This window comes from Sinocyclocheilus grahami, unplaced genomic scaffold (assembly GCF_001515645.1).
Source record: "Sinocyclocheilus grahami isolate Dianchi unplaced genomic scaffold, SAMN03320097.WGS_v1.1 scaffold30.1, whole genome shotgun sequence".
In the NCBI taxonomy this organism is placed as follows: domain Eukaryota; kingdom Metazoa; phylum Chordata; class Actinopteri; order Cypriniformes; family Cyprinidae; genus Sinocyclocheilus; species Sinocyclocheilus grahami.
The window spans coordinates 1119941-1135913 of record NW_015505209.1 but is presented as its reverse complement, the minus strand read 5'-3'; the positions used below and the strand labels follow the sequence as shown (position 1 = coordinate 1135913).

Sequence of the window (15973 nt, the reverse complement as noted above, 5' to 3'; positions counted from 1 at the left end):
TTTCCGTACCCACTGTATATATATATATATATATATATATATACATTATTTTGTCTAATTTAAAGTTTCAGGCCCAAATCCGAAAAGTTGAGGGAGAAAAGGTTGGTCAATTTATATTTCCATTTCCATCTGTTGTGCATTGGTTTGTGCTTTTATTAATATCTTTCTTATTAAACAGTAACTTTATTTATTTATTTTTTTAAATACTTTATTAAAATATTAATTAATCATCGCTTGACTAATGACCCCTTAAAGGGTAAAAACCAGCTGGCTGCTGAACTGAAAGACAAAGAGATCATCAGCCTCAAAGAAGAACTAAAACAGCTGCAGGTACACAAAATCAACACAATAACAACACACACTTTTACATGACCAGATCTTCCATACCTCTCTCTTGCTTTAGGGACATATACATAAAACAGTGGGAAAATCCATCTCATAGCTGACCTTTGAGTGGGGGTCTGTGTAGGTCTATTTGGTGTTGTCAGATAAATGATGTCACACGGGTGATGAATGGTTTCTCCTACGGTTCATCAAACCCGTAGTTTGGCCGATAAAGGCCCTTGTTACCCTTTTATTTGATAATGCAATTTGGGCAATTGGATTCATATCTAAACACTGTTTGCTCTTATTTATGCCTTTTTGTTTTCATGTTTTAGAAAGGTCACTCTGTGGTCTTTCAGTGAAAACAACTCACTAAACCACTTTCTTCTTCTTTTACTACTGTCTTACAGTTGCTCAGGTACAGTTCGGAGAAGAAATTAGGCGAGCTGGTAAGGATTTCCAATTATATAAATTGTTGACAGAGGCAAGTGGGAGTGGGAAGAATTAAAGAGGAGGAACTGAGAGGGAGAGCGGATCATCAGGAGTAACGGATAGGGAGGACGTGACACGTGAACCGCCAGCGCCGCTGTGAAAATACCACTATTAAAATATTTTATATCGGAGCCTCGCTCTGTTTAACCTTTCGATGGCGCAGAGGGGAATCAGTTTGATACAGACAATCAAACAGTAACGGGCTGCACTTCACATAAAAGCCCCTCAGGCATGTTTGGAAGTTGACTCCTTATCTAGCAGAAAGGAGCACTCAGCCGAGATGTTAAACAAAGGTCTTCAAACTCTCCGATGCAGTATATATTCACGGTCTGCCCTTGCCGAGAAGAATAACTGTTATTACTTGTATGGCCGAATGGGGATATTCCTCTTAGAAGGGAGGACAATGTGTTTTTAAACTTTTCAGGAGCAAAAGTTGCAGCTGCAGACACAAACGAAAGACAGCCACCTGAACCAGCTGGGAGAAGTGGAGAGGCGTTTCGCCGTCATCTCCAGACAGTGTGCCATGGTCAAACAGGCCCATGACAAACTCGAACAAAATGGTAAGACTGACAAACATGGTCTGTCTTAGTGAAAAATAAATTATAACTTTACTTTATGTTGAGTCAGGGGTGTAAACCTGATTATATTTTGCTCATTTAAAAGAGCTGGAAAACATTCAATCTGGTATTCATAATTTTTCTTCATTCAATCTGGACAGATTTGATGTAAAGAAAAAAAAAAAGCTCTTCTTTGCTTTACATCATTTAATTGATTTGTCATTCTTAAAGTATGAATTCTTTGGCATTTGTAGGCGAATCCTAAAAGAAAGCCTGTGTAGCAATGCCAAACTTTTTTAAAATCTTTTTTTTTTCAGTTGAAGAGGCCATGCGAATGAATAAAAAGCTCACATCCATCAACAAAGGTCTTCAAACTCTCCGATGCAGTATATATTCACGGTCTGCCCTTGCCGAGAAGAATAACTGTTATTACTTGTATGGCCGAATGGGGATATTCCTCTTAGAAGGGAGGACAATGTGTTTTTAAACTTTTCAGGAGCAAAAGTTGCAGCTGCAGACACAAACGAAAGACAGCCACCTGAACCAGCTGGGAGAAGTGGAGAGGCGTTTCGCCGTCATCTCCAGACAGTGTGCCATGGTCAAACAGGCCCATGACAAACTCGAACAAAATGGTAAGACTGACAAACATGGTCTGTCTTACTGAAAAATAAATTATAACTTTACTTTATGTTGAGTCAGGGGTGTAAACCTGATTATATGTTGCTCATTTAAAAGAGCTGGAAAACATTCAATCTGGTATTCATAATTTTTCTTCATTCAATCTGGACAGATTTGATGTAAAGAAAAAAAAAAGCTCTTCTTTGCTTTACATCATTTAATTGATTTGTCATTCTTAAAGTATGAATTCTTTGGCATTTGTAGGCGAATCCTAAAAGAAAGCCTGTGTAGCAATGCCAAACTTTTTTTAAATCTTTTTTTTTTCAGTTGAAGAGGCCATGCGAATGAATAAAAAGCTCACATCCATCAATGAAAAACAAGAATCTTCGATTAAAGCCTTGAAAGAGGTATACAAAAAAGCACTGAATCATTGTTGTACCATTGACGATGCTCCTATTGCTTTGTAAATTGATTTGCTTTGAAGTTAGAAGAAGTTCTACATCACTGTGTCACAAATTGTTGCACCTTTTTATTTCATATTTAGGATTTGGAGAGAATCAACAAAGAGCTGGTCACATTCAAAGTGTCGTCGGTCTGCAAACCTGGAGAGGAACGTTTACAAAATGTTCTGAAAGAGCAAGAGTTTCAACTGCTTCAGCAGAAACTCCGTGTGGTAGAATCTCTTTAAATTTGTTAAACATAAAAGGTGATACCAGGATGTCTGTAAATGTTATACTTTGTCTTTAGGAAACAGAACTTAACAAAAAACTGAGAAATGAAATGGCCACAGAAAGGGCAGAGAAGCAGGTAAGCCCGTCAGAAAAAGCTGGACCTTTTTGAGTGTTAGTATCATTTAACAAGGGTAACATCGGACTTAACACTTGGATGAAATGAAGTATGCGTGTGTGTCAGGAGGTATTGAGATCCCTCCACCACAGTCAGAGTTTGCTGCAGAGACAGACAGAATCTCTGAGCCGAGCAGAGAAGGAGCATCGCAAACTCTGTGAAGAATATCAGGTCAGGCTTCCCAAAACCCAACTCCACCAGCAGTATCGCTTTCAACTTAACACACACACACACAAAAAACCAACTATTTTTGCTTTTACATTTTTTTATTTTAATATGTACATTTTATTATTATCATTATTATGTTTTTTACTATGTGCACATCTAAGGAACAGGCTACAGCCACAAACAGACTTCAGTTACAATTCACATATTAATTATGTGATCAAATAAACAAATAAAATGAGCTAATTAAATAAAGGACAATTAATTCTACACATATTTATACACAAAATAAAATATTTTGCAAAAAAAGCTAAATCTGTCAACTTTTTCCAGATATTTATTGTAATTTAATTTTCTTCAAATTATAAAGTTAGTAAGGTATACATATTCAGGAGTAAACAATGGTCACCTAGTACTCATAAAATTGATTGAATGAACTGAAAATCACTTTTGCACATTTACAACACACGAAGTGCAACTCAATAATAGTAAGTGTGTTTAATGTCCGTTTACAGCCTCCTTCTCTTTTATTCCCCCCATTCCTCTATTTAATTCACTTGTTCACACTGATTAAAACCATTATTAACATGACAAAAGTCAACTGATTTGTATTGGCCTCTCCATCTGTTTAGAATCCTCTGTCCAGGTTAAATAAACACATAAAAATGTATTATTGCATTAAAAATTTTCTGGGTAATTAATTTCATTGCAGGTCCTTAAAACAGAACATGAATTGAACCAAGAGAGGACTAAAGAAAAAGACGACGGCTTTGCTCGCTTGAGAGATGAATACCAAAATTCTAAACTTGCTTGGGAAAAAGAGGTGACGATTAGTTCCGGAAAAGCATCACACAAAAACAAAGGATCTGGAACTGAGACTGAACATTTTTTATTAAAATGGTATTTTTATTTTATTTTATTTTTTAAAAGTGAATATTGGTGTTCTCACACAGATTCTGCGATTGCAAATGTCAACGGAGTCTGGTCAAGAAGAGCTGCAAGCGGTAAAAGAGGCATATAATCAACTTCAAGAAGAGCACAAACAGCTGTCTATTTCTGCAGTTCATAAAGCCAAAGAAATTCATAACTCTGAGGTGGGATGATTACGTATACATTCATAACCAGTGACTGTTTAATAAGCTTGTAGATTGGACATGGATAAATAGGTCTAAACTTCATGATTTTGAAATAGTATTTGATTTATTAAGTGATTTGAATTCTAATCGAACTGTGGGGTCTTTTTATTACAGATTGCCATAAAAGATCAAGAAAATTCTCTTTGTACAGCATCTAATGAGATTAACCTTGTGAAGGCGAGCAGTCTCCATGAAGATCTTGAGGAGAGTCTTATTAGTCCTCATGATAACCATGAACAAACATGTCACCCTGATAAAGACGTTCCGGGTAAGTAAGAAAGAATGCACAGTTGTCATTTTCAGCCAAGCTTGGCGCCACTATAACTAATATTTTATACAGAATGATGTGAAGTGCAAGGAGGTGGTTGCTGGAGTCTCTTTATCAAGAAAGCTTACCTGTACTTCTTATTTTTCTCTTATAATGATGCATGCATTTCATTTCCTCACACAGATGAAAGCATCGAGTTTCAAAAGGCTAGAAAAGATGGCTGCTCTCAGAACAACAACAAGGAACTTGACATTCCAATGCAGGCAGATAGAACAGTACCTGTAGTCTCACCATCGGTTTCAACTGATAACATCTCAAGGCCTGAGGATGTCAATCCCATGATAAAGCACCTGTCAAAGCTGTGTGATGAAACAAAAACCGGTGTCAGTGAAAGTGAGCCAGTCTACAAGGCAGATGATAAAGGATGCCCCTCAAACCCAGTCCAAAGTGACACAGACAGTTATCTTGCTGAGCTATCAGGGCCTGAAACCAGGTCTGTTTATGGTGTAGACAGCGACCCTTTGGCTTTGAAACCAAAAGATAGACTGCTGGAACAGAATCTGTGTATTTCTGAAGTGACTGAATCCCAGACATCAGATAAACACATGGACAGCCAGGGATATGCTACATCTCAGTCCAAAGAAGTCAAAGACCACCAGAATGCCGCACCTGAATTTCTCCACAAAGTTTCACAAAAGGAAAGTCAAACAACTGCAGAGAGGCTTTCAGAAGACAAAACTGCAAACTCAAATCCACAAGACACAGTTGTGTTTTACGACAAAACGACCATTACAGAAGAAATGATTGATTCCCAACTAAGCCCATGCCACCAAACCGTTCATGAGGAGCCTGAAACCAGCTTTGATACTGCGAGTGCCACAATAACTTCAGATACACTCCTTCATGAGTCCAAAGATCAGTTCTCTCCACCTGAATTGATTTGTGAACATTCACAAAGCCAGGTATCCCAAGTGGGCGGCTCAACTGAAACAAGCCTCTACAATGTGGTCAACAAGCTGGAATCTAAAGAGTTGCCTCTTGTTGATCAGACCACTTCAGTGACTGCAGTTGACACAGTGGAGGTCATATCAGAAAATAACGATCAAAACAATGATTCAGAACCACTGAAATCTCAACAGATTGAAATGGGTGTTTCTACTGAAGAAGCCAAGATCACAAACCCAGAACAAGATCCTTCTTCTCCTGGGTCTACAACAGCAAATTACCAATCAGATGTTGACCAGAAGAGCATTCCAGTGGTAGATGCTTCAAACGATCCTGGAAATAAAAGATATGAGTCGTCCTTTGCGTGGGACACATTTATGAAAGGGAAAAAGATGCCACATACAACACCGTTAAGAACTGAGCTGTGGTCCTCTGGATTTCATGAGCTTGTTTCTCCATTTTGTGCTCCCATATTTATGAAGAATAAATTGCCAAAAACAGGTGTGTCTTGCAATGTAAACAGATTATTTTATAATAATAAGACTCGGTAACTGACCACAATAAATTGAAAATTAAAATCCTATTTTCACAGCCATAATGAAGACTCCTGACAGACTGGAAACCCCAAGCAAGCGTCAAGGAGAGTGGAATGCTATCAAGCAGTCTTTTTCTGAAATGTTAACAGAGAAAGTAAGTTTCCACACTGGCCAGCGAATAATCTAGTGAGTTAACGTAAGAGGCATGCACTGCAGCACACGCTGAGTGCCTAAAGACAACTTCCATTCCCAGAAGTATTTCAGCAGGGCGAAATGGCAGCATTTTTCTCAATTAAATGTTGATAGAGGACAGCAGGACAAAAGTCTCTGCATATAAATCACAGAGATGCAACCCCAAATGTAACTCCAAAGGGAGCTAAGAGGCTAATATAGAATATACTAGAGATCGTTTTCAAGGCTGTTGTTTTAGATAACATGGTAGTATCCGGGTTCAACATAGTTTTTTTGCTGGATTACTCAAATAAAATCAATAAAAATTTACTCACCCTCAGGCCATAAAAAATGTAGATCAAAAACGATTTTTGGTCACCAATGGATCCTCTGCAGTGAATGGGTTAAAAAAAGCTTTTCACTTCACAAGGCGTTGAGTCATGTGGATCATTGTGACGCTTTTATCAGCTGTTTAAACTCTCATTCTAATGACACCCATTCACTGCAGAAGTGTCCGAAATTTTAATTTAATTTATTCATTTAATTCTAAACAACACTCAATGTGCTTGTTTGCAGTGTTTTTTACTCAAAGTAGTCCAAATCTGGTGGATTTCACTTTTCATTTCCAATCAATGCTTCCATCAGAATTCAATCAAGTTATAGTGCCACGTTGCTTTTATTACCCATTTTATTTTCCCGCAGGAGAATCAAGTTCTTATCTCCTACAGCTCGACTCTGAGTGGCAGTCCAACCTCTTCTTCTGTGGGTAATGGGCTGCGACAAAACTCCACTCCTACCGGTCCTCCTCCCAAACTCCAGAGCGTGGAGAAACCGACCCGGCCAATGGCATCTAGTTCTGAAAGAAAAGAAGAACGAAAACAATCTGACATAATGGCCCAAATTGCAAAAATTGAGGAATTTATGTCAACTGAAGGTTTAATACCTCAAAAAAGACTCAAAACTGATTGATACGTGCTAGAAATGCATCCGTTTGTAAGTTGTTACAGAGTTTAAAATGGTTTTGCTTAGATATGTTTCTAACCCTCCTTGTGAGTAGATGGTGAATATGATATTTGTGTTAATTGCTTACTATATTTCCAAATAATTTAGCTAAATAAATGTTCAATATTTCAAGCAGCTTTACTTTTGCAGACTTTTTTAAAGGGTCAAATGTTTGCAGTCGCTGCATCATGTTAACCTATTGCTAAACAAGGTAAGTGATACACATAAAACCTGTTAATTACACTGCACAAGCTAATTAACACTCATTACTCCCAGACCAGCATGTTTGTTCCTCAGAGGGCATTTAATGGCCAAACATTGCTAATTTACATTTGATACACAAACTGTGGCCAACTATAACTTGGGATAATTAAAATACACAAGTAAGAAGAATCAATTAGCACATATCAAGCCAAATTAACAAATGCAAATGAGTCTCCCATTAAGTTTATGTCCTTGGTAAATAGGCTGTGGGGACCGTGTGGACACATGTTAGGGCGATACAGATGACAAAATGTGTTGCATGTGTCGATACTTGTCACAATGAAAGTGGATACTTGTGTTGAGGCAAATGCACATTTTTAAGTTAAAAAAAATGTTTTTCTTAAAAAATGTCATCTGTAGATCTTTATTTTTTATTTTTATTTTTTTGCCTTTTGTCTTACAGAACTTACCTGGTTTATGTTATATGCTACTTGGTCTAGCCCAAGCGGTAATATTTAATAAGCTATATTTTAGGAAAATAAACCAAATGAGTTTTTATCTCAAATTAAGCACTTTTAAGTGCCTCACAAAAACAGTTCGCTTAGTACTAAAATCATCCAGCAGAAAGCAAATGCGCACCTCCTGATGAAAGCACAAGGTCCCTCAGAGGTTCACCTTAATACACTTACTCATTATTAATATGTCAAAATGTTAATGTCCTCATAAAGAAATCGTATGCGTTCCAGCCACTGTGCCAGCAGTACTGACCCTTATCCTTAGAGGGAGTGGGCAATATGGAGTGCGTAATTTTAATACACACACTGGATTATGAAGTGGCAGTCCTTTGAAACAGTCAATTACACTTGAGCGCGGGAGGGCCCTAGTGTTAATTACTAGTCGGTTTTATATCGTGTGTAAATACAGAGCCTGCTGACATTCACATTCCATCACCGTGTCCTGACTGCCACAGCAAATTAGCCTGACCCGTCTGTGTGCACACCGCTAGGCCGCTGCATGTTCCTTTAACTTTAGAATAACATTCAGCACAAACAAGCCCACTTCTGTTTATTAGGGTAGTTGATGCTATGAGTTTAGGTCACTGTGCTTTGCTTAAAAATGGATTGAGAAATGATCAAATATTTAATGGTCCCTCTTAATGATTTTTGTTTCTGAACAGTTCCATTAACAATTATTTTTTGTACTTTTAAGGAATAAATTTTTTTTTGGGGGGGGGGGGGGGGGTCACTGTTTTTGTTGAATTCACTAAAAAGAACTGATTCATTAGAATCATTAAGGAATCAGCCTACACTTGTTGCACTTTGACTCACTAAAAAGAACCAGCTCATAAGAGTCATAAATACAATACGTTTGGGAATCAGAATGCACTGGTTGCACAGTGTGTTTTTGATTCACTTAAAGAACTGAATCAGACTAACCTGATTGTGCTGTAGTTGTTTAATTCACTAAAAAGAACCAGTGCTTTCAGAATAATGTTCAGGAAATTACTGGTTGTGTTGTATGTTTAATTCACAAAAAGAGCTGACTCTTTCAGAGTAATTTGTTCAGCAATTGGACTACACAGGTTTCACTGTATTTGTTTATTTCTCTAAAAAGAACTGACTGAAGAATCACTTTGGATTTGATTCATTAAAAAGAACTAGCTCATAAGAGTAATTTGTTTGGGAATCGGTGCACTGGTTACACTGTATGTTTTTGATTCATTTAAAGAACCAACTCATTAGAATTTTTTTGATTAGGAATCAGACTAAACTGATTGTGCTGCAGTTGTTTAATTCACTAAAGAGAACCAACTCTTTTATTTGTTCAGGAATCATCTGGTTGTGTTATATTTGTTTGAATACAAAAATAACCAACTCTTTAGAATAATTATAGAATAGCATAGTTCAGCACTCGTACTACACTGGTTTCACTGTATTTGTTGAATTCACTAAAAAAAAGAACTGACTCATTAGAATAATTAATTCAGGAATCAGCCTGCACTGCTTGCATTTTGTCTTTGATTCATTAAAAAGAACCAGCTCATATGAATCATTCATTTGGGTATTAGAGAGCATTGGTAACACTGTATGTTTTTGATTCACTTAAAGAACTGGCAACCCGAAGTGCAATGGTGCTACACGTCGGTGCATTGCGCTGGCGTTGAACTTTGTTTTTTATTCACTTTTCGAACCAACATTTGTTTGGGAATCAAACTAAAGTAGTTGCGCTGTAGTTGTTTAATTCACTAAAGAGAACCAACTCATTAGAATCATTCTTTTGGGAATCAAACTCATTAGAATCATTCTTTTGGCAAACACTGGTTGTGTATTCGTATAATTCACTAAAAAGAGCCAACTTATTTGAATCATTTGTTTGGGAATCGAACTACACTGATCTCTTTCGCACTGTAGTTTCAGTATAGCGTATCCAAACGCCATTTGAAATGTCCTGCCACAATTTCCTTTTTCAATAGGAAAGCCCTAAATGACAAAAGTGTGCACCAAACCAGGAACGTGGATGAATAATTACATTAACATCTTTCTTCAAATCCCCCAACCCTCCTCTTTTTTTTTTTTTTTTTTAAAGGCAGTACACTGTTGTTTTCCCTCTATAGCTGTGAATCACCTCCACTCTGGCCTTCTCATCTTACCTCACATTGAGAGACTTGAAGATAATCCCAGCCTGCCCACTACTGTCAAAGGTCAGCACAGTTTAAAGTTCACCATCCACATCATTTATATGGCCTTAAATTAGCCCCAACGCAAAGTTCTAACTGTTCCTCTCTCTTTCAACCAGTTGTTAATCTTCTCATCGTACTTCGAATCCAATGAGAAATAGGAATGCTCAGCGGACGGCTGTTTTGATTGAATTATACCCCTCAAGGACCACCATGGCAGGCCCATACGCTTTTAATTTTGAAGAGGTAACAAGCGATCACACGGGTACACGGTACTCCCCATACGTGGAGTATGTCATCCCCACCTATATATCTGTTCAGCCGCCATTGTGCACCTCTTAAAGGATGAGCCATTTCGGCTGTGATGGGTGGGGGGCGATCAGGAGCCCTATCTTAACCACATGCCGTCCTGCATTAGCCGTGTCCCTATTGAGGTGTCAGCCCATAAGTCTTGCTCAGTGGGATGTCACAGCCAGATGATGGAGAGTGCTTCTTCACTCCAGGGGATCTTGTAAAACTTGCATGCCCCCGGTCTCTACTCCCAGTCCGGCCTCCTCCTCGACACGGTCTCCCCTCGTGCTAAATCAGAACTAGTGAATGGCACGCTGAGATCCATTAAGCAACAAACGTATTTGGTTACTTACTTACTAAGGGTATTGCAAGGGTCTTCCTGGTTGAAGTACTACACTCAAAAAACTCCTAAAAGTTATGTGCTTGTAAAGATTGACAGTTTAAAATTCATAGTCAAGTTAGGTATGAAACTGAAAGGTAAGATTTCAGTCTGTATAATCACAATTGATCAATGGTTCTAAGTATCTGCAATTAAAAAAACAAAAACAATCTCAGTATGCTTATCGAAATATTATGCATAATATTACATACACACACACACTTGTGCAACACTTGTATAAATCGAAATATTCTATTTTAGTTTAAAAATTCTTATTTGATATCCTCAATTTAAATGGAGGAAAAAAGTTTGGGGTTGGTAAGATTTATTTATTTATTTATTTGATCAGGAATACAGTAGTATTGTGAAATATTACTACAATTTAAAATAACTTCTACTTTAATATATATTTTTGTGTGAAACATGATTAAAACAAAAAACTGGATTCTTTGCTGAATATACGCCCATTTCACAGACAAGGCTCAAGTTAGTCCCAGACTAAAATGCATGTTTGAGCTGTCTCAACTGAAAATATCTTGCTCTGACATATCTTAAAATCTGTTCTGTCTCAAGATGCACACCTGTAACGTTTTCTTCTAAGGCAGTTTTATAAAAGCTGCTTAAATATCTTAATTTAACTAAGGCCTAGTACTGGCTTAAGCTAAGCCTCGTCTGTGAAACCGGGCCAAAAAGTTTTAGAATTTAATGTGTCCTTGCTGAATAAAAGCATTAATTATTTTATTTATTTATTTTTTATTATATTGATCCCAAACTTTTGAATGGTAGTATTTATGTAATCCACAGGGGGGAGAGCTTAATATGAATACTGTCTGCGAGCAGTTTGGATTTTAACTTTGTCAACATTTCTTCATGGCCTAATGCTTCAGACCTTTTTGTTTCACTCATTTTGCTTTTGATATTTAAGTGGCAGACCCAGAGAGAAAATAGATACGGAGAGCCTCCCCCTCAGTGAGGCTTCAATGATGTGCACCATTACGTTCAGTCGGCGACCCTTAACAGCTCCTCAGTGATGAGCTAAGCTTCTCAATTGCTCTTTCTCGCTATCACTGTATACGGCATGAACGGCATATCCTGTGCTGTTTTTTTAACACAGCCTTTTATTTTGCATTTTATAATATTTCTTATTTTCAGTTTAATCTTTTAAAATGAATAATTAAACCATCTTGATTGGACAGTATATAAAATAATGTGTTTAATTTGAGTTCCAATATTCATCCATTTTTAGTTTGGTTTTTAGTAGAGGCATAAGAGACAGATTGCACTTGCCTTTAAATTTATTAGACATCATGCTAACATAATATTCACATTTTTACACATATCTTAGATTTGGCTGAACTCAGTGGGTTTACAAAACTCTTCACAGTGTTTATGTTTGTGTGGCAGCTCCTTTGTCAAATAATAAGAACTGATTTGTTCCCAAAGAAAGCTTTTTTGGCATTTGGCATTCCACATGTTGAATATATTGTTTACTTTTCTAACTCCCCCTTAAAGACAAAAAAATGGGCATGACTTGAGTGATTTTTGTGTCTATGTTTTTTAACTTGCTGATTTTAGCACAATATAATCTGCAAATCAGTGTGTCAGATTTTCAGCGGGAAATAGAGATGTGTATTTATCCCCTACTGCTAGATTAATGACCACTGGTGTAACCTTATGACCTGTCCGATTACAGGAAAAATGAGCTCAGAGGTCATTAGATTCAGATCTGTTCCATTCTGCCTTATTGGTGCCACTGACTCCAATTTTAGATAATTCCTAAACAAAATCGGAAGCCACAAGCAGACTTTCTTTTTTTGGTTATCATCACCCATATTGCATTTACAAATATACTTTACGACTTCCTTGAACCCAGACTGTGTCTCTGGACCTCAGTGAGGACGTTCACCTTTCGCATGCTCTTTAACTAAAAGTAAACAGTTGATGCTTCATTCAGGCTGTAGACATTTAATAAAGAATGTGTTTAACCAAATATGTTTTATTGAAGGTAAATGGCTAATGAGCTCTTATGCAACCGTCAGAAACGGGTTACGGTTGCATCATTAATTATCAAATGAGGAATGTGCAGGCCTTTTCATCTTAATCTAGAAAGCAAGGGCCACAGCACAGCAGGAATTCAGATGATTTAGCTGGCTTTGACTTAATCAGTCTTAGAAGCATTACAATGGCAGTGCACAATGATGGATCACTTTCTGGTCCCTGAGGAGTGTTTATATTGTGCTTTCACTGAACCGCTCACCCTGCTGACCGGCTAAGAGAAAATGAATAAGTTGGTTAGATTTGAGGGGTTTGTTATGGAAGCCCATTTCTGCCTCAGAAAAAATAAAAAAGGTAATTGCGAGATTAGGTTTAAGCTCAGAAATAAAGCCACAGTGTGCGATATAAATTTACAATTGCATGATATAAAGCTGCAACTGTGATTTGAAGTCATAAGTGCAAGATTTGTCAAATTGTGAGTTTTAAAGTCGCAATTCTGAGAAAGTTACAATTGCAAGATTTAAAGTAGAAATTGAGAAAGTCACAATTGTGAAATAGTCGCAATTGTGAGAAGTCACAACTGCAAGAAAGTCATAATTGCAAGATGTAATGTCAAATTGTGAGTTATAAAGTTGGAATTCTGAGTTGTAGTAATTGCGAGAAAGTCATAAGCGCAAGATTTGTCAAACTGAGTTTTAAAGTCGCAATTCTGAGAAAGTCACAATTGCAAGATTTGAAGAATAAATTATAAGAAAGTCGCAATCGATACAAATGAAGTCACAATAGCGAGATAAAGCCATTATTGTGAAATAAAAAGTCGCAATTCTGAGAAGTCGCAACTGCAAGAAAGTCATAACTGCAAGATAAAATGTCAAAGTGTGAGTTATAAAGTCGCATTTCTGAGAATAGTAGACAATTGTGGGATTTAAAATAAACATTATGAGAAAGTCGCAATTGATACAAATGAAGTGACAATTGCAAGATAAAACAGCAATTGTGAGACAAAATGTCACAATTCTGAGAAGTGAAGACAATTACAAGATTTAAAATAAATCGCATTTGTCAAATCACAGTCACAATTGAGACAAAGTTGCAATTGAAGCTACAAAGTTCCAGTTGCTGTGAAAAAAAGTCACAATTGTGTGATATACAACTAGATTTTTTTCTTAATATTTTCACAGACTAAGAACTCGGAAGGGTTTTTTATGGTGACTGCCAAATTAATCATAATTAGCCATTTTAAATCATTTATATGATTTTCTTAATTAAAATTATTCGCAGACGTCACATAATATTTGAGTGATCCAACACATTGTGTTGTTTTGAATGCTGATGCTTTCATTGCTAATTGGAGTGAAAGTCTTCAGCAGAATGATAACACTAAAAACAGTCTCCCCTGCGGAAAGCCCCTCATCCTGACCAGCCCATGAACCCGTACGCAGTCAGAGACATCTCTCTTCAAGTAACTGTACTCTTGTAAGTTTGTTGCCAAATGATCTGGCATGAAAGGATTTGCGAGCGTCTCTATGCCAAACTAGCATTTTTAATTGCTGAACCATAAAAATGGTCTTACGTGTTGTGGACTAGAAGATACGGAACAGAATGTCTCCTCAAATAACGCTTAGACAGTAGCACGTACTCCATGTCATGCCCACCACCGAAAACAACCAGTACACAAACAAATTACAGAGCGATATCACTATCTAGCTGAGTCATGGATCCAAAAACATCACAACGGTGACCGCAAGAAAAACAAGAGCCTGTATCTTCTGCACCCACAACAACCTCTTGTGTTGATGTATCTACTTGCGCTTTTGACTTTTTATCAAACCAATCCATCCTCAGCATTTATAATTTCCAGATCTGATCCCTTTTCTGCAACAAAGTTGACTTATTGCTCAGTTCAGCGCTCATGATTTGGCTCAAGATAAGCACTTTGTAGTGATTTGTAGATGTGGTATTCGATTCCGACTAAACCGATGCCGTGGCGCTCAAACATAGAGATACTATCTTTGAAGAAATGTCCCGACATAATTTCTCCTCTCTCCTGGAGCCCGGCCAGCCTCTGTAAAGTTTTCTCTCCCCATAAACTTAAGTGGAGACTGAAAAATTTCATCTCCAGAGATTGATAGTGTGTGCTTAGGATATAGACCTCTCAGCTTTTATTAAACAAGGAGTCTTTTCTTCATAAGTGTTCCATTGTGTGCTATTTGTAGAGCGAAAGACTTCACGATGTCTCCCATCCAAAACTATCACCCTGCGTTTAGAACAATAGTATGTATAGCACATAATGTATAAGAGCAATATACAACGGTGCTTTGACAAGATGATATGTAAGTCAGAGGGGTTCGCGCCTTTGTTAAAACCCCTCTGAGTTCTAATTAAATCAAATGTTTGATGTTTTTCTTTTCTCTTTCCACATGTTCAGGGTTGTTCCAGTCTGAGCATACCAAACTGAATGAATTAATGGCCTTGCAGCTGGCGGTACCACTCCGGCTGATACCCTCTCCGTGTTTAGGTAACGTTGGACGCTTTCCTGCATCCGTTTAAATGCTGAATTTCTCTGCGTTCGGACTTTTTGAAGGCAAGCCAGTGTTTTAAATACCTCAGCGAATCTCAGACGATTCTCAGCCTTTGCCTTATCGGCAGTTCACCACAAATCCACAACCACCTGCATGTTATTTTAATAGCATCTCCCAACGCCTCAGGCCTTGTGTAGCACCAACAAGGCCAAGTTCCAGAGCTAATTTTGCCCTGAAAATGCAAACTATGCTTAAAGTTTTAAGATGATTCAGTTTGAAGTATTAGAATGTATTCTCATAATATGTGGAATCACTTGACATTTCGTTTGAAAAGAACCAGACGGACCACAAAAAAAGATAAAGTGGCACCGTCTCAAACAGTCTCTAACTTTAGTTCAAGGACACTAGTCTATGTACAGTATGTAAATTAGCACAGAAAATGATTTGGACACATCCCTCAGTTAAAACAAAATTCTGGCCATCGCTTGGAGGCCATCTTAAAGGAATAGTTTACTCAAAAATGAAAATGTTGGGATCATTTACTCACCCTCATGTTGTTCCAAACCTGTATGAGTTTCTTTCTTGTGTTGAAAATAAAAGAAGATCTTTTGAAGAATACTGGTAATCAAACAATTGATGGTCCCCATTGCCATCCATAGTATTTCTTTCCCTACTATGGAAGTCAATGGGGACCGACAACCATTCGGCTCTTCAAAATTCTTCAAAATATCTTCTTTTGTGTTCAGCATAAGAAATGAACTTACACAAGTTTGGAACTACATAAGGGTGAGTAAATGATAAAATTTTTGGGTAAACTATTCCTTTAACGCTATTTTCAGTCTTGC

At 37.4% G+C, this 15973-nt stretch overlaps 2 protein-coding genes across 2 annotated transcripts in view; both read left to right on the top strand.

The window, feature by feature from the left end:
- Positions 1 to 1860, top strand: part of LOC107573039 (coiled-coil domain-containing protein 73-like) — a 2388-nt gene extending 528 nt beyond the window's left edge. Inside the window, exons 2-6 of the mRNA XM_016259482.1 lie at positions 66 to 101; positions 256 to 330; positions 735 to 773; positions 1241 to 1376; positions 1691 to 1860. Coding sequence (XP_016114968.1) covers positions 66 to 101; positions 256 to 330; positions 735 to 773; positions 1241 to 1376; positions 1691 to 1860 — 456 coding nt within the window. The remainder of the gene's footprint in view (positions 1 to 65; positions 102 to 255; positions 331 to 734; positions 774 to 1240; positions 1377 to 1690) is intronic.
- ccdc73 (coiled-coil domain containing 73) lies at positions 1850 to 15325 on the top strand. The gene is made up of 13 exons (XM_016259472.1): positions 1850 to 2005; positions 2319 to 2398; positions 2536 to 2664; positions 2739 to 2798; positions 2904 to 3008; positions 3715 to 3825; positions 3956 to 4096; positions 4253 to 4406; positions 4590 to 5852; positions 5944 to 6041; positions 6761 to 6992; positions 15035 to 15090; positions 15191 to 15325. The coding sequence occupies exons 1-13, from the start codon at positions 1969 to 1971 to the stop codon at positions 15323 to 15325; spliced, it is 2601 nt and encodes an 866-aa protein (XP_016114958.1). The 5' UTR covers positions 1850 to 1968.
- The last annotated feature ends 648 nt before the right edge of the window (positions 15326 to 15973 follow it).